At 46.8% G+C, this 11,035-nt stretch overlaps 2 protein-coding genes and 2 pseudogenes across 2 annotated transcripts; 2 read left to right on the forward strand and 2 right to left on the reverse strand.

Moving 5' to 3' along the window:
- Positions 1-489: 489 nt before the first annotated feature.
- Positions 490-4,404, forward strand: LOC119306299 (annotated as a pseudogene).
- LOC119310249 (mitochondrial inner membrane protease subunit 2-like) lies at positions 4,405-5,910 on the forward strand. The gene is made up of 3 exons (XM_037586057.1): positions 4,405-4,418; positions 4,506-4,728; positions 5,509-5,910. The coding sequence occupies exons 1-3, from the start codon at positions 4,405-4,407 to the stop codon at positions 5,626-5,628; spliced, it is 357 nt and encodes a 118-aa protein (XP_037441954.1). The 3' UTR covers positions 5,629-5,910.
- A 499-nt stretch (positions 5,911-6,409) lies between these two features.
- LOC119310250 lies at positions 6,410-9,581 on the reverse strand (annotated as a pseudogene).
- Position 9,582: 1 nt separating this feature from the next.
- LOC119310254 lies at positions 9,583-11,034 on the reverse strand (the record flags this gene model as incomplete). Its single annotated transcript, XM_037586059.1, has 1 exon — positions 9,583-11,034. A coding segment is annotated over one exon (1,152 nt), but the record flags the coding sequence as incomplete, so codon positions are not given.
- Position 11,035: the final 1 nt, after the last annotated feature.

Below are 11,035 nucleotides of genomic sequence, written 5' to 3' on the forward strand. Positions count from 1 at the left end.
ACCACGACGATCACGGCTCCGGGGCGCTAGTCCTTAGGGGCGCGTGCACGAAGACTTCTCGGATGTCATGAAGAAGGTCAGGCCAACCCTGATATGGGAGTGAGGACAACGACTTGTCAGCGGCTCGTTTTGACGACGATAATTATCGTTCAATGGTACATAGCTCTCAGTGTAATATTTATTATGTTTGGGATGCTTTATATTTATGATGAACCTTTGTAAATATTTGAAAAAAATAAAGTAAAAGACACATTGTCGGACAATAGTAATGTTTTATTTGTTTCTTTTGAATTTTATAAATACTTATTATATTATTAGGAAAATGTAATGTAAAAAGGTGATAAAGCTCGTGCCACTTCAAAAACAAATTGTTCTACACGAAACAGTTGTAAGAAACTCGGTAAATTTCCCGCAAAAAAAGAAACTCGGTAAATAAATAAACGAAAAAAAGGAAAGGAAAAGGAAAAGACAAGAAACAAAGGAGCGGTTTTTCCTTGCTGCAGAATCTACTCCCCATACTCCTCGCCGTTCCGACCCTGACCCCGCCGCCGCCGTCGCCGTCCCCTCCTCACTCTTGACGGCGAGCAGTCGCGTCTCAGCGGCGTGGGAGGGAGGGAGGGCGAGCTCCGGGCATGGCGTGGGCGGCGCTCAGGCCGGCCGCGAAGGGCTGCATCGGCGGCTCCCTCATCGGCCTCACCATCTCCGACCGCTACTTCTCGTTGGCCGCCGTCCACTTCGAGGGCAGCGCAGGTAAGCATAAGCCCCCCGTCCACACACACAACCCACCACCGGACCGGATCCCTCACCAATTTCTGACCGCCGCACGCCGGAGCGACCAGATGGACGCGTGTACGCGCTGGTGAAGCGGAGCCCCCTCTACGACTACTCCCGCGGCGAGGTCGTCATCTTGGCGTAAGAAACCTGGCGATTCGATTCCCGTCCGGGTTGCCTGGGCGGTTCCTGAATCCAGATGCTTTCCATGGGTGGGTGCTGCTCCAGATAGATACTGAATCTTGATGGTCGCTGCTGTATGTATGTGTGTGCGTGCGTGCGTGTGTGCAGGCAGGGACGGAGCTCCCATGTATTCACTGGTGTCAATTGACACCAGTGCCTTCTGGCTTTTCAGGTAATAAGTATTAACAAAATGTGCGTATGACCCCAGCCCAAAAATTCCATTGACCCCAGCCCAGCAGCAGACCAGCTAATCTCTGAAGCCTTAGCCCATAAAATCCATCAAGTACTAAAATAATCAACAACCTGTGGCAGCAAACCACGATACAAGGCCAGGCCCAATGCTTACGCTGTTACGCACGTCTCTATGTATCAATTAATCGCTACCCGGCTGATGTACGCCTGTACTTGTACGCAAACAGACGGACGCCCTCGTCTCTTCGCCTCCTCATCTCGATCCCTAATTCCGCAGCCGCCGCAGCGAATCGACGACGAACAACGGCGAACTCGACGCCGTTTCATCGGGTGAATCGGCCGACCGTCCGCCAGTGCATAATCTTTAATTTGCAAGTGTTGGCTTCCCATCCCAGGTAATCTGCACCTTCTCTCTCGCCTCTAGGTCTCTACTCTCTAGACTGTCTACAAGACTACAATTCTACATGTCCATTGATTTCATGATGGCTATTGGCTAAGTAATTTTTTTAGTTTCTTTTCTTTGATTTGACTAGGACCAGGAGGATATGGATAAATTTTTGTTGAAAGGGAAACGACCAGCACCAGATAGTAACGTGGCAGGGACTTCAAGGCCAGTTAGACCAAGACAAGATCTTGCATCAAATATTGGTACTACTCCTCCGCCTCCGGCAGAAATTAACTTAGATGCACTTCCTCATGATCCAGCTGATCGAAAAAGAATAGGGCAGTACACAAAGAATCCTAAGAAGCAAGATGAGATTAGAAGAATATATTTAAATAGAGGACCTTACAGACCACAAGAAGGCTTTAAATATCCTCAGAAAACCATCGCAGGAGCTGAACGGAGATTTAGTCCAAAATGGTTTAAAGACTATCATTGGCTAGAGTACAGTGATAAGGTGCATAAGGCATTTTGCTTGTGTTGCTATCTATTTAGAGATTGCATCGATGGCCAAGGTGGTAATGATGCATTTGTTGTTAAAGGTTTCTCTTGTTGGAATAAGAAACAAAGACTAGATACTCATGAGGGTGAAGTTAATAGCTTTCACAATGTAGCTGTTAAAAGATGTGATGCTTTAATGAATCAAAATCAGTCCATTAAGGTTGCCCTCGACAAGCAAACCGATATCACAAAGAAGCAAAACCGCATTCGGCTGAATACTTCTGTTGAATCGGTTAGATACTTGCTACATCAAGGTTTAGCTTTCCGTGGCAATGATGAATCAGAGGATTCAAAAAATAAGGGGAATTTTCGAGAGTTGGTACAAACATTAGCAAATCAGAATGAGGATGTAAGAAAGGTAGTCCTTCAGAATGCTCCACAAAATTGCAAATGGGTGTGTCCAGATATTCAAAAAGAACTTGTGAGTTATTTTGCCAAGGTGAATAACAACCATCACTATTCACTACTATATATTTATTTCATGCAGTTTATATTGTTGTGAGCACTCAAAATGACACTCTCTCTTGCTTTGCACAGATAACGTTGGATTCTATTCTTGAAGAGATTGGTGGTGATGTTTTCAGTTTATTGATTGATGAGGCTTCGGATGTGTCAGATAAAGAACAGATGGCTGTTGTCTTGAGATATGTTGACAAGCTTGGCTGATCCTGGAACGTTTAGTTGGAGTTGTACATGTGAGTGAAACATCTGCAACGTGTCTCAAGTCAGCTCTCGAAAAATTGCTTGCTAAAATTGGATTAAGCTTCAAACAAGTTAGAGGGCAATGCTATGACGGTGCAAGCAACATGCGCGGTGAGTTCAATGGATTGAAAGCCAAAATTCTGGAAGAGAATAGGTCAGCATATTATGTGCATTGTTTTGCTCACCAACTTCAATTGGTTATAGTGGCGATTTCAAAGAAGAATGAAGATATTGCGGATTTCTTTTATATGATCTCTCTTCTATTTAATGTGGTTGGAGCTTTTTGCAAAAGAAAAGACATGATCAGAGAGAGTAACCGAGAAAATGTAAAAGAATCCATAAGTAGTGGACGAATTAGTACTGGCACAGGGCTAAATCAAGACCAATCACTTCAAAGGGCTGGAGACACCCGTTGGGGTTCTCACTATAGAACCCTCTCAAGCTTAATCCAGTTGTTCCCATCAATTGTTAGTGTCTTGAATTATGTAGCAAAAGAAGGCAAGAAGGATTCCAAGAAAAGTGAAGCACGTGGCCCTCTATCATATTTTGGAACCTTTGATTTTGTGTTCTATTTGCACATGATGTTCCATATATTAGGGAGTGCCAATACTTTGTCACATGCATTGCAACAAAAGGATCAAGATATCTTGAATGCCATGTCATGTGTGAAGTCAACACGGAATGATCTACAACAACTAAGAGATGATGGATGGGAATCACTTCTAGAGAAGGTATATTCATTCTGTGAAGAACATGACATTCCTAAGCTAAACATGCATGATGAATATGTCGATCGGCATAAGCCAAGAAAAAGAACCAATATTACAAATCTTCATCATTACCAAATAGAGTGCCTTAATTCTGTTATTGATTGGCAACTTCGAGAGTTCGATGATAGATTCAATGAAGTGAATTCTGCATTGCTTATTCACATGGCTTCTTTCAACCCAAAAAACTCCTTTGCTGCTTTTAACTTGGATAGTTTATTGAAGCTAGCTGAGTTTTATCCTGATGATTTCAATTCAACACAATTGATGGATCTTGGTCATGAACTTCGGATTTTCATAGACAATGTCCGAGCGGACCAAAGATTTGCCAATTTGGATGGCATTGCCGATCTTGCTAAAGTATTGGTGGAAACTAAAAAGCATATTGCTTTTCCTTTGGTGTATCAACTTCTCAAGTTGGTGCTAATTCTGCCAGTTGCCACAGCGTCCGTGGAGAGATGTTTTTCAGCAATGAATATTGTCAAGAGTGTTTTGTGGAACAAAATGGGTGACGAGTTCATGAGTGATTGCTTGATTTGCTATGTGGAGAAAGACATATTTTCTACAATAACGAATGATGATGTGATTGATCTGTTTAAGAAGATGAAAGATCGAGAAGGGAAGTTATGAAATGTGAGTCTCGTATCACTTTATTTTCTCCTTAACGATACTTATTTTCTGCACTATTTGTTTCTTACTATTGTTGCGAATTTAATATGTTATTTTGTTCATCCTTTCCAGAAAGTTAAAAATGAAACGTTCGAAGTCATCCTTTTGCCTATTATTTCTGGAATATGTAAAGAAGTGTTATTTTATGCTTTGCTCAGCCAATACTCGCTGCTCGGTATGAACTTCTTGATGTAATAATAATACCACCTGCATATTATTGCTTTTTATATCGCTCTCGGCCATTATCAATGTTGTTGCACCACTATAATTTGTGCTAGAGGCTTAGCGTGGGCAGTGGTTGACACCAGTGAAACTAGCTTCGTCCCTGTGTGCAGGTCGCCGGTGGACCACCGGAGGAAGACGGTCGAGAGGCTGATTGGGCTGCCCGGCGACTGGGTCGGCCTCCCGGAGAAGGAGGAGGTCCGGAAGATACCGGAGGGCCACTGCTGGGTTGAAGGGGGCAACGGCAGCGTCAGCCGGGACTCGAGAGCCTACGGCCCTGTAAGAAACAAATCCTACTGCTCCCTTGGAAATTTTCACCTAATTCCTTCGCGTCATCTTGATATGATAGATAAAACTGCAATCAAGCATCAGTTCACCATAGGCAGTGTTGATGATTTTTCAAGTCCATGCGAAAACGGTTCCTTGTAATGTACCAGTGCTGCTGCTAGCTTAATCGCGGTTTGTGTTTGTGACTGAAGCTGGTCAGAAAAGCGAGCAACTCAGACTCCTTGCCCGGGTTTGTTAGACAATGGAAACTGCCCCCATCTACTTGTAGCTTGATTATTTAGCACCTGACACCAACATGTCGAATCCCTATCGGTTTTGGATGGAAGGGGCTTAAGCGTCGACCCAGTTTGTTTCTGTGAAACCCAAATAACACCCATTACACTTCGGGCTTAAACATGAATGAAAGCAACCTAAAGATGAACCGGAACCAACATGAAGCCGCTCCTTCCTTTGTTCTGGGGTCTTCCTATCTTGCACTGCCCCCTTACCTGTTATGCATCATTGTACTACACTGTTTATATCTTCCGGTTTGATCTAGCTGCTGTTTGTATTGTACCAAATTGAACCATATTGCTTAGCTCCCTTAAATAAGTGCCTAATGCCTATTTTTGATACTGCTATGGAAAACATATCGCCGGGTCCATGCTAGCGTGAATTGCTTCTGTCGCTCATCTTTAGTCGGGAAAACGGTTGATGGTTTCAGTTGCAGAAAACATATCTGTGCCTTGGTCCTGGCAATGATGAACATGTTAATTCTTGTGCTGTCTGCAGGTGCCGCTCGGTCTGGTGCAGGGGAGGGTGACGCACGTGGTGTGGCCGCCTAGCAAGATGGGCCGCGTCCACAAGAGGGTGCCGTCGGAAGGAAGGGTCATGCCACAGCGCAATCTCTAGCCTCCCTCGGCGGCCGCTTTGTCCCGCAGTTGTGTTGGTTCTCGCAGGAGATTCATCATCTCATGTAATAACAGATGTAACATGAACACACATTGCGCGTTCCAGATGTGGCAGAGCAATAGAGAGTTTCTTCCCGTGTAACATCACCTATCGGCTGTATAAGAAGGGATCCATCCATTCTAAGGGAAGGGGAAGCAGAGGTTTTGGTAGGAGGAGCCTGCTAGGCTAGGCTAGGTAGTAGCTGCAGCCAAATTTCGGGTGGATGGTGATGATCCATTGACGTGTGACTGCATTATTTTTTTACTGAAAAATAATGTATGTATAGTTGATATATGAAAAAGAGAAGATGCCATATGTATGTATGAAAAATAATGTATGTATTTTTTTACTGCGCTCGTTTGAGGAGAGCAGCACGTATATATATGTTGCCAAAATCCTCTCGAATTTGAAACTTTGGCTGGATTTTTCTGAAACCCACACACCCTCTTTCTCCCTCTGTTCAAATTTTCTGGGTGCTCCTCCGCTCCCCTCCTCGCCGTCGATCGCCGCCTCTGTATCTGCCTCTGCACACAGGAAGAAGCACAGAAGGATGAGCCTGTTCACGCAGTTGAAGACGCACCAGCAAAGCGGGCTCGCCGGCGCAACCCAAGTACGACGCGCCCCACTAGATCACCTGCTGAGGCGGCCCGAGAAGCCACGTCGGCGCCAGGCACACTGGCAGAACAAAGGTTGTTCTACATTGGCGAAAATCAATGCACATAGTATCACTTGACCCATGATCCCCGCAACTCAAACATATGTACATCACTCCCTCTGTGAAGAAATATAAGAGCGTTTAGGTCGCTAAAGTAGCGATCTAAACACTCTTACATTTCTTTACGGAGGAAGTACATCCCTTCTTTTCCAACCATTTCAACTTTTGCTTACACGAGGTCCACATGAATGTAGGAACAAACTCAAGAATTGCGAATGAGGTACAGCTACACTTGCGCAACATGGTAGCCAGTGGATTTATTCTGTATGCGTTATATAGCTCCCAAGTTAGTCCACTGGCACTGGCTGCATAGCCTCAGCCTCCTTCCTCGGACCCTCGAACAGCGCCGACGGTAAGTATCGATCTCCCGCGCTCGGATGACCAGACTGAAACTTCTCCATCTTTAACATATTTTTGTATGAATTTTCATACATATATGGATGGGTATGTAATGCCGTACCACAATGAGCTTCCCTCTGTTTTCAGGTCTCTTTGCGAGTTCAATCGCTGCCACCGTGCTGGCTCCTGATGATATCCCCACATGCGAAAATTCCACAAGTTCAGCAACAGTTCAATGTAATCTGTGGAGTTTAACATTAGCCAATAATCGCATCAAGGAGTCTGTTCTTCATCTTGATTCTTCCTAACCATACATTTTCTTTTGTAAGGGAGCAGTAAATTTGTTTTTGTAGCTTACCAGCAGGCAGGCCCTCTTGCAGCGCCATCTTGGCGGCATCCTCGCCTTTCACCTGTCAATTACATGCGTGGATTCAGTTAGAAGAACTATAGAATCAATTCTATGAAAAGAACACAAGTCCAGTTTGATTTGATTCCTTACCTCAAGAACCTTCTCCATTATGTCCATGTCCAAAATGTCTGGCTTTAATCCCACTCCATTTTCCAGTGATTAGGTGAGGCCCTGCAGATAGGTTCTGTTAGCAGCATGAGTATAGAAACTAAAAGAAGACTACCATCATTTACAGAAAGCCCGATAGGCTACCTGGCTTGCCACCATTCAGAATATTTGCTTCAACTCCATAGATCTTCGCATTGGGGTTCTTCTCCTTGAGGTACTTGCCGACGCCGGTGACAGTACCGCCACTGCCGATCCCCATGACAAAGATGTCAACCTGCCCAAGCCCATATCTCCGGGCCGGTGGTCTCATATTCAAGAGAAATGCAAGGGATTGGCCACTTGACTTTATTGATCAGGTGAGGTTTTGCTCCTCATCTGATCAATATGCCGATCCTCCTCATATTCAAGAGAACAGTAAACCAGATTGCTCTTGACTTTATTTGATCAAAAGAGAGTGCCCCCAAATACAACCCGGGATTACATGAAAAAAAAGTATTTCTCCAGTTGGAACACCACGCGGGCCTCCTTCGTCGCACCGGGAGGGCCGGCAGTTCTCTGGTCTCCTCGTCGCACGCTTGGGCGCACGGGCCATCCAAGACCGGGCATGCGCGCTTGGCTGGCATGGCTGCAGTGCGCGGAGCACGTTGTCGGGCATGCCGGTGACCTGCGGAGACGGAAGCTCAAATCCAGCAGGCGGCGGCGTGAGAGAAGCTGAACCTCCCAAACCTTTAACCTCCTCCTCCGGCTCCAGCGAGTTCAACACAAGAGGCAGCAAGGGACATGCGACAGGCAGCTCTCGGTTCCAGACGAGAATTGCAACTTCACAGGACCCTTGCAGGGGAAACATAAAAGTGGACAAGAGGAATGAGCCCAAGATATGTGCGAGTTAAATACAGTGGAGAAGGACATATCACTAGGGCCAGGCTAGACTTACCCGCCAACCAGGATTGGAATCTGAACATTGGCAACGGGCCATACCATGCCATCTGTCAACAAATCAGTACTCCTCCATCTCAACTTAATTACCACTTTACCGAACAGCGTTGTCGGCATGAAACCAAACCATTCCATAAAGACAGAGAACAAAAAAAATATAAGAGATATTCACAGGTAGAGCAGATAAGACTTGCTCTATAGAAAATGACTTGTCCAGAATGGCATAATTTGCCAGATGTAGATGGTTATGAAGATTGGTAATACTTGCTGCTGGTGGTTAATCAGAGGAGCAAACTGCTTACCTCCACAAAATGTGTATGCCCCTATGCCCAACTGCTCAAGGGAAACACCAGAGATCAGCCAAATGGCAATAGGTGCCAGATAGCAGTCGTTTCTTACGCCAATGTTTGCCTAGCAGCGACAAATGTTCGGAAATTCTCAAAATCACATGTGCAACAAATTGGACAAATGCTAATTTGCTACAAACACTAAAGTTTGCACGAAACAATACTGGATGGAAATTAGCACTGAAAGCTTTAGTGTGCACCACGCCTATATATTTATCTACAGGTAATTGCAAGTGGCAACATACTCCTCATAGTTCCTGAGTTAACTGCCTGCTCCACGATTTCCGAGCTGTACAAGGACTAGGCACTCCGTAATTTAGCAGCACGCACCTGTAACTTCAACCATCTAGTGCATGATAACATGAACATTCAAGACTGATGAGCCAGTGCACTTGAAGAGCTCATATAATTTAAGTTTCTCCAAAAAATGTACATTGCATTATGTATTTAACATTTCAACTGTTTGTAGAATAATTAATTCAGCTATACTAGTACAAAACAAAAAGAAGTGCACACCACGATCTGTTTTATTTCCTTGCAACTAGAAGTAAATGGTTCTCAAGAAATAGTGTCACTAACTGGAACTGGAACTCAAAACATAGTGATGTAATTCTGTATTTTTAACAGTTTAGATAAATTTGATATATGCAGAAACTATAATGTCACAGAAATATCACAAGTGTAATTTAATCATTTCCCCTGGTTTCTGCATGCAGCAGGTAAATGACAATTTCAACAATAACTTCAACTGAATGGAATGGGAATTGTTTTGTGCAAAACTATAATGATCAGTACACTAACAAAAATGATCAGAAAATGGACCATGAAAAACACGATTTGTCAGGTCATGGCAGTTCAGCAGTGAGAACACAATCAGATTGGAAGAACATGTTGAGCTTAATACCTTACCTCTTGCTTCTACGATGAACCGGACATCTTTGTGGGTCGTACTAGAAATTTCAGCACTGATCCTTTCAACGGGAGCACCATCAGCTTCAGTAGCACATATACTTTCCCGTGCAAATTCTAGCAGCCGAGGCTGTAGTGGCGGAGTGGGCATCGAATCAATAAGGCAAACAGATTTTATTTCACCTTTGACAACTGGCTAAAGTACATAATGAACCATACAATCCGTTATTTTACAGGATCGGATCAACGACAGATTGCCAGCAAACACTAATGGCATAACGAGAAACGACAAGACTTGACAAACTTAGGAGTGACTCGATTCCTTTTACAACTAGTAAGTATTGGCCAAGGAGCATGAGAACTTAGAGCTAAAACAGCTGCTCTAAGCAAACAAAGTACTACAGCAAGAACTGGACTGAAGAACATTCCCAAAACTGATCCATAATAAGCAGCTAGCTCAGAGGTTTCATGGTCTGGAGCAGGGAGGACAAATCCATCTCGTGCAGGCAAACCTGCGAGATGTAGGCCGTATCGGTGCGGTGGTAGACGATAACCGCCTCTTTTGTGGCAAGGTTGAGCCTTATGAGCCCAACTCTACCGACATATAGGATGACAGTGCCACTCCTCAGCCCGAACCCCTCGAACTGAACTGAGCTGTGCACGCCCCAGTCCTGCTTGTCTATCAGCACCTGGCGGATCCATCTCGGCGGCGAGCTCGGCTCCCCCTCGACGGGCGGTAACATGGTCCACATTGATATAACCTGGGTCTCCGAGACCACAACCTTGAGCCTCCCGTCCACCGACGCGGCCAGGAGGAGGCCCCGGTGGCTCATAGAGGCCGTCATTCTGCTGGTGCAGCCCCGCGGCAGATCGATCACGGTGGCCTCCATGGTGTCGACGTCGACGGCGACGATGTACGGCTCCGGGCCAGACAGGTGGCGGCCGGGCGGCAGCGGCTCCGGGTTGCAGAGCCAGTGGACGGTGCGGCCGATGACGAGGGGGTAGGAGTCGTGGAACGGCCTGGACTGGCGGCGGGGGAAGGCGGCGCGGACGGGGCCCCAGCGGCCGTCCCTGGAGGAGTAAATCTGGATGCGCAGGCGCTCGTCGGCGACGAGCAGCTCGAAGGCGCGGCCGTTGTCGTCGACGGAGAGCAGCGCGTGCTTGCGGTAGTCGCGGATGGAGACGGAGGGGAGGACGGAGACGGCGCCGGTGAAGCTGTGGCAGACGCGGAGCACGCTGCCGGGTGGGCCCTCCTCGATGGACTGGCCGAAGAGCGGGCGCGGGCGGAGGCGGCGGAGCACGACGAGGCCGTCGCGGGAGGCGACGGGCTCGAAGGCGAGGCTCTCGTTGAAGCGGAGCACGGAGGGCTCGTCGGGGGGCACGGGCTGCACGACGCGGGCCGGGCGGTCGGCGTCGCTGTCCTCGACCTTGTAGGAGACGCCGCGGAGGAGGGAGGGGTCGTAGCCGGAGGTGGCGGTGGCGCGCTGCGCCAGCAGGCGGCGGAAGCCCCGGTCGAGGATGGCGCGGCGCAGCGGCTTGGCGGCCGCCGCGCAGCGGACCACGGAGACGGCGTCGGAGCGCGCCGCGATCTCGAGGAGGAGGTCC

This window comes from Triticum dicoccoides, chromosome 5B (genome assembly GCF_002162155.2).
Source record: "Triticum dicoccoides isolate Atlit2015 ecotype Zavitan chromosome 5B, WEW_v2.0, whole genome shotgun sequence".
Classification (NCBI taxonomy): domain Eukaryota; kingdom Viridiplantae; phylum Streptophyta; class Magnoliopsida; order Poales; family Poaceae; genus Triticum; species Triticum dicoccoides.

What these genes read in the sequence shown, in the direction of transcription:
- LOC119310249 (XM_037586057.1), top strand. An exon ending in ACTCGAGAGCCTACGGCCCT is followed by an intron (nt 4,729 to 5,508) that starts GTAAGAAACAAA and finishes TGCTGTCTGCAG; the next exon opens with GTGCCGCTCGGTCTGGTGCA.